Genomic DNA, 21,357 nt, shown 5'->3' with positions numbered 1-21,357 from the left:
TGCCTGCACGCCCCCATGCTCCCTGCCATGATGATAACGAACTGAACCTCTGAACCTCAATTAAATGTCTTCCTTTGTAAGAGTTGCTGTGATCTATTCACAGCAACAGAAATCCTAAGATAGTATACAACTGAATAATTCATAATATAGTCTGATTAAATAAGAAGCTCAATCTCTGTTTTGTTTAATTTTGACTCATCAGTCAACACAGTCAGCAACTCAGAACTAGTATTAGAATAAATATCCCATGATAAATTTGGACATTTATTTAATATTTTCACAGAAAGTCTATTTCTACTGTTGAAATTTTACTCTCTGAACCACCCATTCTATCGTATGCCATCAGTTCATCCCATTTCCTTCATACATGGAAATGACCCACAGTTTTCCATTTTTATTTCCAGTCTATAGTCTAACAAAGATGTAAAATGTATCTTATACCAAAAGGAAACGTAGCTGTACGTGAGTAATGTCATCATGTGATACATGTGACAGAGACTGTTCCCTGGAGAAAGGCAGAGATAAGAAGTGTGTATGGCGTGTGTGTGTGTGTGTGTGTGTGTGTGTGTGTGTGTGTGTGCGCGTGTGTGTGTGTGTCCTGGGAATGGGAACTGTTTGAGAAAACAAAAACTTTAAAGATAAGGCTTGTATGGTATTCCTCCTGGTCATCTCCTTAAAGAAGGACATCAATTGCAGAACAGAAAAGCAGAAGGAGAAAAAAACCACTTACCAATCAGTTGAGGTACTTCATCTCCCAGGAAGGGAAGCACACTCAACACCTTGCCATTCAGGGGGACATTTCTTAGGTGAATAACCATTAAGAACATCTTTTAAATTAAGTCCCAAGGCACACCCGAGTTGCCCCTAGCATGTCCTTAACCATTTATTTTGATAGAGTGCAGCTTCCTCAGGCTTGGCAGGAGAACTGAGTGATGTGGATCCATCAGACACCCAGAGCACTGGCTTGTACCCGGTAAAAGCTCAGTAGAGGGTTGCTGGGATTACGAGGTTCACAATGATGCAAGTCTTAACTGCACTTGTACTTACAGTCAGTGAAGGACAGATGTGACTTTGACTCAACATTTAGGATCTATACATCTACCACTCAGGCTTTCAGGGGATGGCACCCTAACAGGCAACACTTGACCAGCTCACCTCTTCTTCTTAGTGATAATAAGCACATCGTTGAAGAGGAAGAAGTAGACTTGTTGTTTGGACATCCTCTTGGAGAACAGCACCGTGTCTTCCACATAGGCTGTCAACTCCCCTCTTTTCACCAACCACCGGGAAGAGGAGACGAGGGGAAAAGGCTAGAAAGAGAGGAAAACTCAGTGCCCACATCCAAGTGAAGACCAGTAAGACATTATAATCAAAAGTCACAAAATCATTATTCTATAGGCAAATAGTGGCAAAATGCAATTGGATATGGCACATTCTCCAGGAGAAAATACAGATTTATTTTTCAACATAAAAACTTATTAGCTTGTCCATACAAAACTGAAACCACAAGAAAATGTTATTGGGTCACAAAATTATGACTCTTCTATTAACTCTGAACTACAAAAGAAAACTGGAGTCACTTAAAATTAAAAAAAAAAACTTAGTGGTGAAATCTATCAGTTATTGTAAATATCTCAAAGAATAGAGACATATGGAAATCTATAGATACCTGTAGTTACCACAAGACATCTAAAAGTCTGTGTTCACTTTATGAACCACCAAAGGATTTTTCAAGAAGAAAAAAAACCCACAAAACGTATGTTTTGTCTCCAGAAATCTACTCAGCCATTTTCTTGTGAGCACCTGTTTTTAAGTTTATGGAGTTTCCACTGTATAAACACATCCCTGAAAACCTCACTCATTCCACTTTCTGGCTATGAAAGTGGAGTTCTTCTAAGGAACCCCTCAGTCTCACACAAAAGACTGCATCCAAGGAATTGCATTCTCCTTTTCCTCTATTCAGTTCTGTACAAGCCAACTGGAAAACTCTCAAAACCACAGGATAATTTGTACCCTTTCGAGTTCTTTCTTTTTTTCAAAAACAAAATAAAGTTACTAGAAATTCATACTGCCAAAAATGTGATTTAACAACATACATATCCATAAAGTAGGCAAAAGCTCTTAGATACACAGAACACAGGCATGGTAACACGGTACAGCAGATGTCATCCTGTTAAGTGAAGAATGATTAAAAATGGCTAAAGGAAACTGAGGATATTAAGGAGGAAATGAAGAAGTTGAGAAAGGGTTTCATACTTTTCCAACTTTATAAAGGGCTTTTATTAGAAGGTTGTTCATCAGCTATGTACAAATTCAACAAGGAAGATGAAAGCTTATGGCTAAATCAGAGCTTTGCATACTAGCTTTTAAGGGGGATCCCCGGTTTTCAGCTCCTAAAAATTGAGTCGCACAATTTTCTAACTGGTACATCAGAGCCCTGTAGGGCAATAGAGAAATGACTGCTTACGATAACTCTGACCAGTGTGCTTTGGAATTGCTACAAACACACATGCGTCAGGTTAGGTCCCGACTGTTGCACCTGCTGGAAGTACAAGGCTTTCCTGCCATTGCCCATCAATCCTGAGTCCAAACAAAGGACAGTTAGGAAGGTGTTCCACCATATATGCCGCCCTATGACAATTCTTTGTTTAGGAACTAGGCAACGAGTTTTTCATTGCTTTGTTGTTTTAAAGTAGATTGATTTTTGGAGTCCCTGTATTCCACTAGGAAATAGTAAAATTTCACTTATTTACCCAAAATTGAGAGTAGCTTTCAGAATGTCTTCTTCCTTTGAAAACAAAAATATGATGTGAAGTATTGTGTGAAAAGCCTCCTATTCCCGCTCTTTCTCACGCACCCAGTTCCCACACACTGACTCCTGCCTCTACAGGAAATAGCAGATGCTAGATCTTTCCATTGCCTCTCCAGAAATTTCTTTGGCAAAAACCACTTTTTTTTAACAACTTAAAAAAAACCTTAATGATATATATGATTACTTTCATAGGTACCTAAAACTTCAATCATTTTTTGTTTCCTCCAAAGTTGAGTAGTTCTATTCTGCTTCATGTTGATGTAATCAATCCTCTATGATAAATAGCTGGATTGTTTCTGTTCCTCTGCTAAAACAAATGCTACGTGAATAGCTATATAATCTTTATATTCACCAGTACAGAATAAACTCCCGGAAGCAGAATTGCTGGTTTATAATAACTAGCTTTGTAAATCTGACAGTATGCTCCGGGACTGTGACAATCATTTCTACCAGCAGCTTGCAAAATGCTGATCCCATAACTTCACCAATACAACATCTTCTCACACTTCCGGATTGCTTGGGATCCTAATGCCCATTAGCAATTTCTTTCTGAATGAAAAGTCATTTTTAAAAACCTTAACCATCATTTGCCATACCCACTCTGGCAGTGGCTCTCTAACTTGTCATTTCCAGTGTGTCCCCTCTCTCCTTTCCTCGACATTCTGTTTTCATGTGAGGTATGGTATGAATACTGGATGAACAAGGTTGCAGCTACTTCTTCCCCTTCTGCAAGCTGCCTCTATTGTCTGTCTTTATTGTTCCTCTATAGCTAAAGGTTTATAGGTTTATACATTTTTACCTAATGAACTAGGCACTGTTTTCCCTTCATGACTTCTAGATTTGTTCTGTGTTGGAAGACCTTCATTAAGACCTTCATTACACCGCGGGTGTTATCTTAACCAAGCACACCGGATTGTGTGCATAATTCTGGGACAAGTCACTCAACCTCTTTGAACTTCTAATTTTCTCATCTTTAAAATGAACTGAATAAAAATGTTTGTTATTATCCACCAAGACAATAAGGTATTTGTCTTATTATCCAACTTATAAGGCCGTAAGTTGGGCTAAATGACATTTCTAAGTGGTCTGAATTAGTAATCTGTTTTATGAATTATGAATCTGCATTTAGATGACAGCAGTCAGGGTCTTATAATGGAAGGGTTTACACCACCCATCACTCAGGACGCCTGGGCCCTTAGCCTGATTTCACACTCATCGTGATTTTGACTACCACTGGTTGAGTGACTTTGTTGACAGCTCTTCTCTGGGGTTTGTTTTCTTTGCTCATACAATAAGAGGTTGTGGCTGTCCCCTACCAGCGGTTCCCAAACTCTGTACCATGGCAGAGAGTGTGCCTTCTGCAGAATACCATGACCTGTTGATCACCAGGAAACTACTGTGTAAGTTAGAAAGTTTCGCTAGGAAAAATAGAGGGCCATTTTAAATTGCCTTAAATTTGTGTGTTATATAACGAAATAGAATTACAGTCGTAAGCTTATTCATTATGAACTCCAAACAAAGAATGAGCCATGACCCAGGTTTGCCATTCACTGTCACTTTCTACTTGTCTGCGCATCCTGATTATCAGCTCACAAGCAGTATCAGACAAGCAGAAGCAGGGGGCATGGGTGCAAAAAAGAGTTGTATGAGAAAACATGCTTTAAAAAAAAAACCAAAAAACAACGGTCCGTTAACTATCTTTTCTGCAAAAACAAAGTGGTTTCTTACTTGGTTTAGAACATCCTGGTCCAGCCCAGGGGATACCATTATTTGGCAGGACCTACTGACAACACTTGAGGACTCACCTTTATCAACTATCAGCTTCAACTAGTTTAACTGTTTGGTGGTGTCCTGGGAAAAGCCACACTGTCATGGCCTGGAGAGAAGCCTGGAGACTCCCCTAGGCATCTGGGAAGTCCTCTGTCAGCTGCTCTTTTCAACTGATAGTCCTTCTTTGAAAAGCTAATTCCGGTTTACCTGGTTAGACTCAGCTTTCTCTGTTTCGGTAAGATGTAAGCCCCAGTAACACAACAAACACGGACAGAAGGCTACCTTGATTTTAAATTCCAGCTGGGAATTAATGGTGTACATCATCTCCGTCCTTTCCATCTTCCGGGCTCCTTCATTGCACAGCCGCACCAACTGGAACACAGCACGGCAGGGTGAAGAAACAGGAAGAGACACCTCACTTACTTTACCTTCTATGGCCCCTTCTCTGCAAGAAACCTCATTTTCAACTTGAGATCTCTCCCTGAAAATCATCTACTCTCTAGGAGTCCCGGGAACCCATTTCTGATACAGAACACACAGCGCCACTCAACTGGGACATGGTGCTCAGATATGGAGCGTGCAAGCAGGAGTGAACAATGGGGGTTGGGGGTTGGGTAAAGGACTCTGAAGAGTTTCAGGGCTGTTTCCTCTGTGGCTCCACAGCCACTACATGGGGGTTTCATCACAGACTCTAGGTCTCCATCTATTCTGCTCCTGTCCTCTGCCTAGCTTCATCTTTACCTATGAGAACCCCATTCCACCTCAGGGCAATCTACAGCTCCTCTCTCCCAGACCAGATAGCAGGAAGCAGGCTACCAACTTCAAAGGCGAAAATCTAAACACAGTGTTGCACGTAAAGCATGGGACCACAAAGAGATGCTGGAAGAGGGAATTCCAGGTAATTCTTCAAGAACACCCAGCTAAGGGTAGCTCTGTTCAATCAGAAATACTGGATTATCTGCAAAGAAATGGATTCATGGTCCTTTCAGGAACACTTAGTGTATATTTGGATTACTGGACTAACCCTAAATTTTGCAAACTGGCTTTCAAAGATAAGTAAGATAATGAACGTATTTAAAGTTGATAAAAAGAAATAGTTCTTTATAATAAAGTGGAGTGAAGATCTTTCCCATTTGTGCAGGAAGCAAGCAAAAGGAGGTCACTAGGAAGTTTCTGGCACCTGCAGTCTCTACTCATCTGTGCCCTGTTCATATGCTACCCACATGGGGGACCATACCTTTTTCCGCTTTCTCAGCTACCATGTGCCTAACAGCAACTAAACATACATTTTTCTATCTTTAAATAAATATTACTTCCCTTTTAGGCACAACTCTTTCTCTTTCCATTCCAGGCCTGATTCCTGAAGTAGCTAGCCACCAGGGGTAGCTGATTGCACTGTTGCACACCCCAGTCATTGCTCAACATATTTCAATGAGGATGAACCCTGCAAATGGCTAAGTCATACTCATCTCTTTCTCTCTCAGGAGCGTCCAGGATCTAACTGTTTAGCCATTTTCGGCCGTTCTATTTTGTTTTACTCTGGCATGTCTCATTTGTTTTTATGTCGCCTGGGCTGGTTACTTTCATCCAAATAAGACTCCATATTGGTGTTCCCTGGTTTTTTTTTTTTTTATTGTTGTTGTTGTTGTTTTTTAACCATGGGCTACTGGACTTACTATTCTGCATCCTCATCCTAGGTAAAGCCCTTCACACTTCAAACTCGAATATCACCTATGCTGAGTGTTCCCGAACCCAGGTCTCCAATTTGTGTCTCTCCCCTGAGCTCTCATCCAGAACACAAGTTTTATAGGATCTACAACATATGTTCAGAATGGAATTTGTCTTTCTATAGTAATAAAAAGAGAAAATGACCCAGTTTTCTAATCAAGGATTATATTTCCTTGACGCCTTCCTTCAAAGTACTCACTAATTCCAAGCCTACTGTACATATACATTTACACACACACACACACACACACACACACACACACACACACATACACACACTTTCTTTCCATCTTCTTACATAAATTCATAGCTTCATCATCATCTTTGATTATAGCTCCCAACTCCCTAACATGTGTAACAGGCTCCTCCCATGTCCTCCCTCCCTCCCTCTTTCCGTCCTTCTTTCCCTCCTTCCTTTCTTCTTTCCCTCCCTCCCTCCCTCCCTCCCTCCCTTCCTTCCCCTCTCTCCCTCTCTCAGTGAGTTCTTCAAATTCTCCAACACCTACATTTGGGTCTCTACACACTCAGGACACTCCTTCCACCTCCTGGCTCACAGTTATTTTTGCTGTAAATCCATTAAAACATCATTCTGTACTTGCTTCCCATATCACTCACCACCCTTTTGTGGAATTCTATTTAATGTATGTCTTTCTATTTCTTGTGCACATACCATGAATGCAATAACCACACCTGCTTTGTCACCAAATATTCAGAGGCCAGTATTACTCCTGGTATAGTGGTTTATGTTCAATAAATATTTGTTGAAAGTGAGAATCAACAAACAGCTATTATTAACACACCAGACAAAATGAGATGTGGATGAGCACATAACACAAAACCAGTCTGAAACAGCCTACATAGCAATGTATTTGAATATGGCTGCGTGAATCTTAGTCTTTTCAGCAAGCACAGACCTGCTAGATTCTTCCGAGCTTTCTACATGTTTTCTATCATGGTAAACGGTTACCTTGCTTACTTCCTTCAAGGCCCTTTTGCAGACTTCATACTTCGGAGAGTCCTTAGGTGTTTTCTGACATATAGTCTAAGAAGTAAAAGAAGTAAAACCAATTGGTTTGTTACATGAAGCAAAATAAATTACTATTCAGCCATTTTCTCTTATTCATACAAAGCACTATTTTTGGACACAATATTAGGGATGAGGTTATCAAAATGCAACTAACAGAACTAGAAAATACTCTTTAAATACATAAAGCTGAAATGGATCCAGCTAAAACAGAGAGAAGAGTTCAGAGGTCAGTAGGTCGGGTGGCAAATCTCAGACCTGCCTTATGTTAGCTATTTAACCGTGGGCAAGAGACTGGCCATCGATAAGCGTCGTTTTCCTTCTCTGTAAACTGTAGCAATGCCAGATACAACACAGGCTATTGCAAGAGGCTGGTGCTTTGCCTCGTTTTGTTCCCTGTTCAGGGATCCAACCTGGCCTTGCCCACGCTGAACAGGTACTCTCCAGAGCCAACTCCCCATCCCTGTTCCAAGAGTTAAGTGATGAACACATCCTATCTAAGTGCCTGGCATATGGCTGTCTACCAACAAGAATCCCAACTCTGATGACCAATTAAAGATGAGCTGAAATGTGAATGTATGAAATATGAAAATCTGAAATCCTAAATCTTTAAAAATGCAAACCTTTTTGACTGTCAGAACACCACAAATGGAGAACTCCACACCAAGAAACTTGTTTCATGCACGATATTATTAGATACATACAACTGTCTTTAGAATATGTATACAAGTTATGCTTGAAACACAAATGAATTTCATGTTTAGTCCTGGGCCCCATTCCCATGACACCTCATTATACATATGAAAATATTCCAAAAGTATTCAAAATGTAAAACACATCTTACTGTAAGCATTCTTAGTAAGGAACACTCAGCTTGTACATATAACTTTGGAAGCTCAGGGAACCAATGTAATTGTTTTAAAATGTTCATCCACTTCAACAGATTTAAGTAAATTTCCTAATGAAGTGAAATTTAAGAGACAGTGCTGGATTCTGCTGGGTTCTCACATATGGGAGACAGATGAGGACAACAGGCATCAGGCAGGGCAGAATATGGTTAAGAACTAGCAGGCCCCTGTGCCTTAACTACCAATGAACACAGTCTGTGAATCTGGAAGTCTGGCAGTGGGACTGTTGCAGGACAGAAGTGTAGAGTTCATCATCTGTGGGTTTATACTAGTGATTCTTCCTTTCAAAATTTTGACCTATTACAAAAAATGCATTTATACTACAACCACTTCCTATATACACATAAATTAGGCAAGGCTTTTAGAAACAATATTTAATCACATTATAAGCCATGTACATATCAAATACTTCATATTCTGTTCTATTGCACTTTTAAAACTCTGTTCACGATTTCAAAATCAAATTTTATACCCTTTGATGGATATAAAAGCAATAGTAAAAAATACTGGTTTATTTCCATGAGGGCAGACATCCTTCACTGGAATCTATATGATAAAAATATACATAAAATTGTGTGCATACATTAATTATCCGAGAAGAAAGACTTCAGCTTCACTCAGAATCTCAGGCAGGATTATGATACAAAAGCATAAAGAACCCACTATGTAACCATGCCATAAATATCCAACATTGTGCAGTATGGTGTGTTAGAAATAGGAATACCATTCTGGTCTCCAAATTTGATTTTGCTTAATTAATTATTAATGCATTCTATCTTTAGATAGGATAAATATTGATCTAAAAAACCGATCAGATTTTTCAAAACTCCAAGTTACTCATTGGGCCAATAATGAACCGCATAGAAAACTTACAAGATTATTTCTCCTAGGGATGCCGAGGTTGTATTAGTAGATACTATTAATTAAATTCGGTGATACTACAAGGCACTGGCATTGCTAGCCATGCATTTCTCAGAATGTTAAGCAGCTGTGGCTATGTTTATGCAGGAAATAATTTCCTAAACTACAGGAGTAAACACAGTAGGCTGCGGTGACTAAGGGAGGACCAAGGAAGGGCTTATGAATTAGAACTCTGAAATAACTGAGAACGCTGTCACACAACTGTGACAGGGTAAAAGTGACCATCATATGCACTTTCACTTTTGTGTGAGAGCATCTCAGCACTTCCCAGTGGAATATGGAAAAAGAAACCTATTTTTGCAATTTTACTCAATTATGTATCTCTGATAAATTTTCATCCTGTGTTTTGGTCTGTAGGATCAAATACATAAAAACTGATACGGTGCCAATATAACGACCCAATTTTAAAGTACATCTGTGACAAACTGTCCTAGTTAGAGCAAAAGACACACTATCTGCCCACTGGCTAAGCAGGCCCTATCACAGGCCAGATGGTCTCCTTCCCCTCCCCTCAGCATGCCTTGCCATTATTCAAAGTCAAACTTTTACCTAATGTTATGACTGTCACCTAATACCAAAAGGATGCTGGGCTTTTTTTCCCACTTTACACAGTGCATGGTCGAGACTAGTTTATACCTTATCACATCAGGAGAAATTGGGCCCAAAAGATGTTTTATCTTGAAGTGTTCAAGACACAAGGGATCTAAAACAAAGTGACTTGTCCAAGGTCTCATGCTTAGTGGCTCAGGCAGAAATGGAATCCCAGCCTCTTGACCTCAAAAAGCTAATATTATTCCCATTCCGAAAAGCAAAAAAAGTAGGTAATGTAAGCAAGTTTCACCAGAGTGACCACACAAGTCTAAACTAACGATAAACTCCAGTGATCTCAAACATAGACAGACTTTTCAACTGAATAACATCTTCTCAATTGAGGGGTTTTATAAAAGACATATGCATCCATCAATTTAAGCAGAATAACAGTATATTAATTATTCAGATTTGTAGCGGCTAATATCCAGAGGACAAAGCCATCAAATCCTGCCTTACATCCATCAGCAGGGGAAGGCGAGTCACTCTCTGCATGGGGAGAATGAGGAAAGAGATCATGGGTAAGTTCCTGCAGTCTTCATGAGACTCAATCCGTGACAATACTTCCTTAAAGGAAGGGTTGGTGGCTCTGTGGGGAGAAAAGCAGGGAAAAAAAAAGACTTCAAAATATTTCCTTTGCAAGCTCAAAAGCAAACAAAAACGCATTGCCAAATACTGAGGTCAATTCCCACATTACCAATGATTCTTAAGACCAACATAAATCATAATACATTGGGAAACACCAGTGACTTTTCTGCCTTTTATATTTAATGATTAAAAATAAGATGTGGTGCCCCATAACAATATTAATAATAAAAAACCGTATGAACTAGATATTTGTAAAATTGGGATATAAACAAGATGACACAGTATTGTAACAGAGAGCATGTCAACTAAGAGTTAGCATAAACAGATCAGATCCCATACTTGATCATGTATAAACACACTCCACCAGCACAATAATCATGCTTCATACCACTGTTCTGGCCCTGGGCAGACCCAAGAAAGAAATATCACTGAGGTAAGACTTTCAAGAGATGTTTGACCTTTCGAAACATCCTCTTTCTAACAAAGAAAACTTTTTTTGTTTGTTTGTGTTTGCTTCATTGTTTGAGGGTTGTAGGTTTTTGGAGGGTGATGCTCTTCAGGCTGGCCTCCAGCTTGAAGTCCTCCTGAGTCCTAGGATTACTGACATGTCTAGCCAGGAAACCCTCCAGCCACATAAGCCAGAATATTTCTCTTCATCTCCCACTGAGTTGAAAATGGCCATGATACTGGCATATATCCATGTAGTGTTGCCAGATACTCATGCAGAATCTCAGCGAAGCTGTCTGTAGAACCTTAAAGGGGGCTGAGGTAGGGATTCCAAGAGAATGGTGCTCACAAGGATTATAACTTGCCACAACTTAGCAAAAACAACAGAATGAAGTCAAATTGAAGTTTCCTGGCCCTCAGTCCCACCCATTTCTCGCCTCACTTTGCTTCTATGGAAGTTTGCAGCATTCACAGCCCTCTTCCAATGGGGTTTCAGAACAGTTCAGTTTGGACTCCAGAACTGGGAAGGACAGTCGCCATAATGACCATTTTATAAAAAAAAAAAAAAATGTGATTTGAAAATTAGATGATGTGGTTCAAGTCCACTAAAAATAAAGTGTGAAACATCCAGAATATCAAATTAAGCGAAATTACACAGAAATGTCTTATTTTTATTTTCTCACACTGATTACTTTTAAATATCCTATCCTCAAAAGATTTAAAAGGATTTTTAGAAAATTAAAGAGAAGCTTTATGTAGGTTGCACATTTAAGCCACACAGGTCTCAGGCTCCTCCCATGCCCAAAGGGTTCTGATTAAGAAATCTGCCGGGCGGTGGTGGTGCACGCCTTTAATCCCAGCACTCGGGAGGCAGAGCCAGGCGGATCTCTGTGAGTTCAAGGCCAGCCTGGGCTACCAAGTGAGTTCCAGGAAAAGGCACAAAGCTACACAGAGAAACCCTGTCTCGAAAAACCAAAAAAAAAAAAGAAAGAAAGAAATCTGGGGTGGACTTGAGCATCTTTGCTGACTGGGCTTTGAAGATTTCTGGGATTTCTAACATGCTGCTGAAGTGGGAAGTTAATGCCCCAACCTTGAATGCCCCTAAAGACACAAACACTAATTTCCATGGGAAAGCTCCCTCCCATGATGCTTTGATTAAGGTAATCTAGACAAAAATCTATTTTTGAGAGTCACATAATACACAGCAGTAACTAGTCACATATTTTTTAAAATCCTGCAAAACAAGATGAAAAGCAACGTAGTCCTCCCTAATTCAGGGCTTCGCTTTCAAGCATGAACGTGTATGTTCAGCTACAGGGCCCTAGTCAGGTGTGGGGTAAAGGAAAGAGACCGGCCAGACCAATCTGGAGACATTTTTGGCATCAAGTGGGTAGAAGCCAGGTATTGAGCTAAATACCCTGCAATCCCTGAGAGGCCACGACAACAGACTTATCAGGCTTTGAAATCCCCAAAGTGCAAGTGGGTCCTTCTTCACATGAAAGATGCCAGCTGGAGTTTCTGCCCTACCCATGAAGCAGAACATAGGGATGTGGCAGGGAGACAGCATTATCAGCCCTCCTTACCAAGTTGGGAACAATCATTGTTATCAGGAAAACTGAGGCCACCTTTGGGTTATTAGTCTCACTAATAAAATAATTTAAAAGAAGACTTGGAAGAAAGTTCAAGGGTAGTTGTTAGTTTGAGAGAAAAATACCAGGGGTAGGCAAGTGGAGATCTTGGCAGGTACCTGGGGGACAGAGCTAGGGAAGAGGAAGACAGAGAGTCTTGCCTTTTGCAATGGCAGCTGACAAGGAGCTGAAGGGCAAAGAGGTGAGCCCACAGTGTCAGGGTAAGCACATTTAGAAGTGCTGAGCCAAGGATGAGTTCAGAGGGCACCTGATTCCAGGCTGGATATATGCGTATAAACAGAAACACAGACAGCTTATTAAGAAAGGAAAAGTGCTCCCCAGGTTGCAGTGGGCGAGAGGGAACGCGTTGAGCCTCCAGGGGCATGATGCTTTTGTAGGACATTGGTGTAATAGCAGCTTCTCCCAAGTTTGTATCTGAAGAGCTGTTCTCACCCATGATGTTCCTCACAAGAAACCCAGGTGGGGGAAGTTTCCAGTCTTCCTCTGGAAAGTAGCGGTTTTTTTTTTTTTTTCCATATATTAATCTCGATGTTTTGGTCCCGAGGTCCCCATTCTCCTAACACGTTGTTACCATTCCCTAAGCCTCTTCAAAGATCTCACACCTAGCTTGGACTGACCAGAGGCTCCATAAATGTCACTACTCAAGAAAAAGTGAGAGTAACAATAGCCAGGAAGTCCCAAACTGGGTTTAGGGTGGACAACAACAATATAAAATAGCTACTTATGACAACTGGGGCCTCTGAAAATAAAAGTGTATAAACTGCTCAAGAATTGTTGGTTCTTCTGTAACTCTCAATAATCTAAAAAGGAAAGAAGTGTGGAGGGAAACAGAATGTATGGCTCCTAATTGTGGCATAATTCAAATCTTCAAGCTTGTCTTTTTCTTCTGTTCTTTTAAACCCTCCAGCAGCAACTCATCCCTATCTACCCAGGGATGGGGAGGTGGATCCTACAATTCTTGTAAACAGCTTACAGAGGTTAGAATAGTAAGGGAAACCCTGGATCCTAGTGTCTCACTGTGGTCTACTTAAGAACTCCCTCTTGGCCTCTGGCAAACCACTTAACGGCCACTTACTTGCTTAGAAAAGTGGGAGGTTGAGTTAGGATGAGTCAAGTCTCTGGACAACTAAGCGGGGGCGGGCAGGACTTCAGCATACTTTAATTTTCTAACTGCTTAAGAGAGAAATCTCTCCAGACTCGAAAAGTAACCCTCTTACACATCACTCAAGAGGAAACAGTCTACTAGGAGGCATGTCTATGTCTATGAGTAATTAATCTCTTATCAATGAGCTTTAATCAAATTTAGGTTAGATGACCAAAACCTGCTTACAACAACTTCTGTAGCGTTCTCTGTTGGTAGACTTCATTGGTGCAGTATTTCACATAGGGATCAAATGTGGATGCCGTGTGTTTTTCTACAATGTCACTTATATCGTCTATGAAGATGTTATTCTGATGTCTTGCTTCTAACTCTGTAAAGAATCTGGAAAAAAAAGAAAAGGAAAAGCATTTATACTTCTTTAAACTTTAAGAAACAACAATTATCCTCATAGAGGGCTTAAAAATAATAACACTACACAGTATTTAAATAAAAATATCCCCCCTACAAAGAAAAAGCATTGAAATTTTTGTCTGAATTTAAATCTATTATAGACATTATTGCTTTAAGCCTTTGATCTTAAAACACTGATAATCCTGGATATTTTTCTGTCTTTGGGGACATTTTAAAAATAAGCAGGTATTCCTATATCTTGAGGGCCCTCCCCAATGGAGGAGGGAAGGTCAGGCTTACGGAGTGTCTTGCCACTTACAGAAGTAGCGCCATGCATGTTTGTAACACCTGCACTGGGTAGTAGAGGCAGGAAAGCAAGAGTGCAAGTATAACCTAGACTGCGTAGCAGGTTCTAGGCCAGCCTCTGAAACACAGTGAGGCCCAGTCCCCAAAACAGACAAGAGGAGGAAATGTACACACGCAAAGCACCCAAGTGAATGCTGACAAAATGACTCTGAAAAGAACTCAATCTCACATGCCTTTGCAAAATAAAAATGTTATCTCAAATACATTAATATGCACAGTATTTAATATGTCCACAACTTAATTAGGCTGCAATTCAGAGTAATCAGATCTTGTATATGAGACAGATGGAACAGTAATTTAGGGTTGCCTGATTTAGTCATTACACACACACTTGACACGCACGAGTATAACCACTGGTTGGACAATCACTGTTGATGGTTCCTTAGGCCACCATGACTGAATAGTTACATATAACCATCTGCTTGAATCTCTGCTTTCAAATCTTTGTGGGTATGAACTGGGAGACTGGAATTCAATAGTAAGAGCGTACACCAAGACATGACCATGTACTACCAAGAACAAGTACAGAAGCATATGGGTTATATGCCAGGGGAAATTAACTCACTAAATGAAAGCTGAGTTAAAAAAAAAAAAAAAACCTTCCCCTCTCAACACTCACAGGAGTGGCTGATGGGAAGCATGGGGGCAATTACAATAAATCAGAGGTGTGGTAGAATAAAGAAAAATAAAGACTTGTTTTTTTTTTTCTTTTTTCCTTTATTAAGAAAATTTCTACTCACTCCACATACTATCCACAGATCCCCCTCCTCCCTTCTCCCTCCTCCCATCCCCCAGCCCTCTTTCCCAAGCCACCCCGCATCCCCACATCCTCCAAATCGAGGTCTCCCATGGAGAGTCAGCAGAGCCCAGCACACTGAGTCTAGGCAGGTCCAAACCCCTTCCCACTGCACCAAGGCTGTGCAAGGTGTCACACCACAGGCACCAGGTTCCGGAAGCCTGCCCACAGACCAGGGACAGATCCCGATCCCCTGCCTGGGTGCCCCCCAAACAGTTCGAGCCAAACAACCATCTTCCGTATCCAGAGGCTCCACAGCCACAGTTCATGGGCTTCTACTAGTGTGGCCGGTCTTCTCTGCACATCCTCCCATCACGATCTCAACATCTCTCGCATGCAATATGTCTCCTCTCTCTCATCAATTGGATTCCCGGAGCTCAGCCTGGTGCCTGGCCAGGGATCTCTGTATCTGCCTCCATCTGTCACTGGACAAAGGCTCTATGATAACAGCTAGGTTATTTGCTAGACCAGTCACCAGAGTAGACCGGTCCAGGCACCCTCAGGACCACTGCCAGTAGACCAAGGTGGGGGTCAACCTTGTGGTTGATTCCTGTGAGCCTCCCCATCACCCTGCCTCTTTCTATTTCCATGATGTCCTCATCTATCATGGTATCTTCCTCCCTGCCCTCCCATTCTGTCCCTGTTCTAGCTTGACCCTCCCATTTCCCTATGTTCTCATCCCCCACTCCTCACCCTCTGCCACCCAGTCCACACCCAGTCCACTCATGTAGATCTCATCCACTTCTCTTTCACAGGGCCATCCATGTGTCCCTCTTAGGGTCTTTCCCTGTTAGCTATCCTCTCTGGAGTTGTGGGTTACAGTCTGGTCATCCCTTCCCTCACATTTAGTATCCACTTATAAGTGAGTACATACTATGTTTGTCCTTCTGAGTCTGGGTTACCTCACTCAAGATGATATTTTCTCGTTCCATCCATTTGCCTGCAAATTTCATGATATCATTGTTTTTTACTGCTGAGTAATACTCCATTGTGTATATGTGCCATATTTTCTTTATCCATTCTTCAGTTGAGGGGCATCTAGGTTATTTCCAGGTTCTTGCTATTACGAATAATGCTGATATGAACATAGCTGAGCATGTGTCCTTGTGGTAAGATTGAGCATTCCTTGGGTATATGCCCAAGAGTGGTATAACTGGGTCTTGAGGAAGACTTATTCCCAATTTTCTGAGAAACCGCCATACTGATTTCCAGAGTGACTGTACAAGTTTGCATTCCCACCAACAGTGGAGGAGTGTTCCCCTTGCTCCACATCCTCTCCAACATAAGCTGCCTTCAGTGTTTTTGATCTTAGCCATTCTGACAGGTGTAAGATAGTATCTCAGAATTGTTTTGATTTGCATTTCCCTGATGACTAAGGATGTTGAGCAATTCCTTAAATGCCTTTCAGCCATTTGAGATTCTTCTGTTGAGAATTCTCTGTTAAGCTCTGTAGCCCATTTTTTAATTGGATTGTTCAGTATTTTGATGTCTAGCTTTTTGAGTTCTTTATATATTTTGGAGATCAGCCCACTGTCCAATGTGGGGTTGGTGAAGATCGTTGTCCATTCTGTAGGCTGTCGTTTGGTCTTATTGAACATGTCCTTTGCTCTACAAAAGCTTCTCAGTTTCAAGAGGTCCCATTTATTAATTGTCGCTCTCAGTGTCTGGCTACTGGTGTTATATTTAGGAAGTGGTCTCCTGTGCCAATTTGTTCCAGACTACTTCCTACTCTCTCTTCTATCAAGTTCAGTGTAACTGAATTTATGTTGAGGTCTTTGATCCACTTGGACTTGAGGTGCACGGTGACAGACATGGATCTATTTGTAATCTTTTACATGTTGACATCCAGTTATGCCAGCACCATTTGTTGAAGACGCTTTCTTTTTTCCGTGGTACAATTTTGGCTTCTTTGTCGAAAATCATATGTTCACAGGTTTGTGGATTAATGTCAAGGTCTTCAATTTGATTCCATTGGTCCACATGTCAGTTTTTATGCCAGTACCAAGCTGTTTTTATTACTATAGCTCTATAGTAAAGCTTGAGATCAGGGATCATGATGCCTCCAGAGGTTGTTTTATTATACAGGATTCTTTTAGCTATCCTAGGTTTTTTGTTTTTCCATATAAAGTTAAGGATTGTTCTTTCCAATCTGTGAAATATTGTGTTGGGATTTTGATGTAGATTGCATTGAAACTGTATATTGCTTTTGGTAAGATTGCCATTTTTACTATGTTGATTCTACCTATCCATGAACATGGGAGATCTTTCCATTTTCTGATATCTTCTTCAATTTCTTTCTTCAGAGACTTAAAGTTCTTATCATCCAGGTCTTTCACTTGCTTAGTAAGAGGTACCCCAAGGTATTTTATATTATTTGTGGCTATTGTAAAGGGTGATGTTTCTCTGATTTCTTTCTCAGCCCCTTTTTCATTTGTATATAGGAGGGCTACTGATTTTTTTGAGTTAATCTTGTATCCTGCCACCTTACTGAAGGAGTTTATCAGCTGTAGGAGTTCCCTTGCAGAATTTTTGGGGGCACTATGTATACTATCATATCATCTGCAAATAATGAAAGTTTGACTTCTTCCTTTCCTATTTGTATCCCCTTGATCTCCTTTTGTTGTCTTATTGCTCTAGCTAGAACTTCAAGTACTATACTGAATAAGTATGGGGAGAGTGGACAGCCTTGTCTTGTTCCTGATTTTAGTGGAACTGTTTTGAGTTTCTCTCCGTTTAATTTGATGTTGGCTGTTGGCTTGCTGTAAATTGCCTTTATTATGTTTAGGTATGTTCCTTGTATTCCTGATCTCTCTAGAACCTTTATCATGAAGGGGTGTTGGATTTTGTCAAAGGCTTTTTCAGCATCCAATGAGATGATCATGTGGTTTTTTTCTTTCAGTTTGTTTATATGGCATATTACATTGACAGATTTTCGTATGTTCAACCATCCTTGCATCCCTGGGATGAAGCCTACTTGGTCATGGTGAATAATTTTTTTGATGTGTTCCTGGATTCATTTAGCCAGTATTTTGTTGAGTATCTTTGCATCAATGTTCATGAGGGATATTGGTCTGTAATTCTCTTTCTTTGTTGCATCTTTGTGTGGTTTGGGTATCAGGGTAACTGTAGCCTCATATAAAGAATTTGGTAATGTTCTTTCTGTTTCTATGGTGTGGAACAATTTGAAGAGTATTGGTATTAGCTCTTCTTTGAAAATCTGGTAGAATTCTGCATTGAAACCATCTGGTCCTGGGCTTTCTTTGGTTGGGAGACTTTTAATGACCGTTTCTATTTCCTTAGTGGTTATTGGTCTATTTAAATAGTTTATCTGGTCTTGATTTAACTTTGGTATGGGATACCTATCCAGAAAATCGTTCATTTCTTTCAGATTTTCCAATTTTGTGGAGTACAGGTTTTTGAAGCATGACCTGATGATTCTCTGGATTTCCTCATTGTATATTGTTATGTCCCCCTTTTCATTTCTGATTTTGTTAATTTGAATGCTCTCTCTCTCTGCTTTTTGGTTAATTTGGATAAGGGCTTATCTATCTTGTTGATTTTCTCAAAGAACCAACTCTTCGTTTCATTGATTTTTTTGTATTGTTCTCTTTATTTCTATTTTATTGATTTCAGCCCTCAATTTGATTATTTCTTGGCATCTGTTTCTCCTCGGTGAGTTTGCTTCTTCTTGTTCTAGAGCTTTCAGTTGTGCTGTTAAGTCACTAGTGTGAGATTTCTCCAACTTCTTTATATGGGCATTAGAGCTATGAATTTTCCTCTTAGCACTGCTTTCATGGTGTCCCATAAGTTTGGGTATGTTGTACATTCATTTTCATTGAATTCTAGGAAATCTTTAATTTCTTTCTTTATTTCTTCCTTGACCCATTGGTGATTCAATTGGGCATTATTCAGTTTCCATGAGATTGTAGGCTTTCTGTAATTTTTGTTGTTGTTGAAATCTAACTTTAAGCCATGTGGTCTGATAAGACACAGAAGGTTATTTCAATTTTTTTGTGTCTATTGAGATTTGCTTTGTGACCAAGCATGTGGTCGATTTTATCAAAGGTTCCATGGGGTACTGAGAAGAAGGTATATTCTTTTGTGTTAGGGTGGAATATTCTGTAGATATCTATTAAGTCTATTTGAGTCATAATGTCTGTTAGTTCCCTTATTTCTCTGTTAAGTTTCTGTCTGGTAGATCTGTCTTTTGGTGAGAGTGGTGTGTTGAAATCTCCCACTACTAGTGTATGGGGCTTGATGTGCGATTTAAGCTTTAGTAATGTTCCTTTTACAAATGTTGGTGCCCTTGTATTTGGGGCATAAATATTCAGAATTGAGACTTCATCTTGTCGGATTTTCCCTGTGATAAATACGCAGTGTCCTTCCTGATCTCTTTCAATTGATTTTAGTTTGAAGTCTATTTTATTAGATATTAGGATAGCTACACCAGCTTGCTTTTTAAATCCATTTGATTGGAAAGTCTTTTCCCAGCCTTTTATTCTGAGGTGGTATCTGTCTTTGAAGTTGAGGTGTGTTTCTTGTATGCAGCAAATGGGTGGATCTTGTTTTAGTATCCATTCTATTAGTCTGTGTCTTTTTATGGGTGAATTGAGACCATTGATATTGATAGATATTAATGACCAGTTATTGTTAATTCCTGTTATTTTTTGGTAGGTGTTGTATGTTTCCCTTCTTTGGTATTTGTTTGTATGGGACTATCTATTGCCTGTGTTTTCATGGGTGTATCTAACTTCCTTAGATTGGATTTTTCCTTCAATTGCTTTCTGTAGGGCTGGATTTGTGGAGAGATATTGTTTAAATCTGGTTTTATCATGGAATAGTTTGTTTACTCCGTCTATGTTGATTGAGAGTTTTGCTGGGTATAATAGTCTGGGTTGGCATCCATGGTCTCTGAGTATCTGCATAATGTCTGTCCAGGACCTTCTGGCTTTTAGAGTCTCCATTGAGAAGTCAGGTGTTATTCTTATGGGTCTGCCTTTATATGTTACTTGGCCTTTTTCCTTTGCAGCTCTTAATATTTTTTCTTTATTCTGTATGTTTAGTGGTTTAATTATTATGTGGTGAGGGGACATTTTTTTTTGGATCCAGTCTATTTGGTGTTCTGTAACCTTCTTGTATTTTTATAGGCATTTCCTTCTTTAGGTTGGGAAAGTTTTCTTCTATGATTTTGTTGAATATATTTTCTGTGCCTTTGAGTTGGTATTCTTCTCCTTCTTCTTTCCCTATTATTCTTAGGTTTGGTCTTTTCATGGTGTCCTAAATTTCCTGGACATTCTGGGTCATGACTTTGTTGGCTTTTGTGTTTTCTTTGACTGATGAATCTATTTCCTCTACCGTATCTTCAATGCCAGAGATCCGCTCTTCCATCTCTTGCATTCTGTTGGTTATACTTGCATCTGTAGTTCCTGTTCGTTTATTCAGATTTTCCACTTCCAGCATTACCTCAATTTGTGTCTTCTTTATTGACTCCATTTCAGTTTTGAAATCTTGAACTGTTTCCCTCACTTGTTTAATTGCTTTCTCTTGGCTTTCAAGGGATTTACTGATTTCTTCCCATTTTTTGTTTGACTTTTCCTCAATTTCTTTAAGGAAATTTTTCATTTCCTCTTTTAAGATCTCTAATATCTTCTTAAAGTCATTTTTATGGTAGATATCTTCTGTTTCTTCTGTGTTGTGATGTTCAGGTCTTGCTGATGTAGGTTCTGATGGAGCCATATTGGTTTTTATGTTGTTAACTGTATTTTTGCACTGGTGTCTACCCATCTCTTTCTCCACTTGGTGAAAGTGGTGTCTGTGTCTGAGGGAGCCTCTCTTGGTCTGATTGATACTCTTGATCCAGTGAGAGCTCTTGGTCTAGTCAATGTTGATGGACTTTTTGTCTTAGGGAGCAGCTCTTAGTCCAACTGGTGCTAGTGGGCTCTCTTAGTCCAGTCGGGTGCTGGCAAGCTCTGTCTCAGGGAACAGTTGCAGTCTCGGAACAAACTGAATTTATTCATTCTTTCCCACAGGATGTTTTCATTCCAGTGAAGACAGCAGAGAGTTTGATGTCCTCCATAATGGCATCTGGTCTGTAGATGAAATGAGACGGCTTGTGCTTTCTAGTTTGTCCTAAAATTAGTTGTTTTAGACAACTCTAAAAGAGCCTTGCCAACTTCTCAGCTGATCTTGTTTCCTCAAACTGGAAGCCTCTGAGTCCTCACCCAAATGGATCTCAGCTGAACTGCTGCTCAAAAGCCTAAAAGCTTAA

The 21,357-nt window shown here is 40.0% G+C and overlaps 1 protein-coding gene across 1 annotated transcript in view; it reads right to left on the bottom strand.

Annotated features, from left to right (window-relative positions):
* Positions 1 to 21,357, bottom strand: part of Arhgef26 (Rho guanine nucleotide exchange factor 26) — a 118,970-nt gene that overhangs the window by 31,680 nt on the left and 65,933 nt on the right. Inside the window, exons 6-10 of the mRNA XM_059265412.1 lie at positions 13,766 to 13,918; positions 10,211 to 10,340; positions 7,278 to 7,352; positions 4,865 to 4,954; positions 1,156 to 1,310 (exon numbers count right to left, since the gene is read on the bottom strand). Coding sequence (XP_059121395.1) covers positions 1,156 to 1,310; positions 4,865 to 4,954; positions 7,278 to 7,352; positions 10,211 to 10,340; positions 13,766 to 13,918 — 603 coding nt within the window. The remainder of the gene's footprint in view (positions 1 to 1,155; positions 1,311 to 4,864; positions 4,955 to 7,277; positions 7,353 to 10,210; positions 10,341 to 13,765; positions 13,919 to 21,357) is intronic.

The sequence above is a fragment of the Peromyscus eremicus genome, chromosome 6, assembly GCF_949786415.1.
Source record: "Peromyscus eremicus chromosome 6, PerEre_H2_v1, whole genome shotgun sequence".
NCBI classification, from domain to species: Eukaryota; Metazoa; Chordata; class Mammalia; order Rodentia; family Cricetidae; genus Peromyscus; species Peromyscus eremicus.
This window is presented reverse-complemented; position numbering and strand designations above follow the sequence as displayed.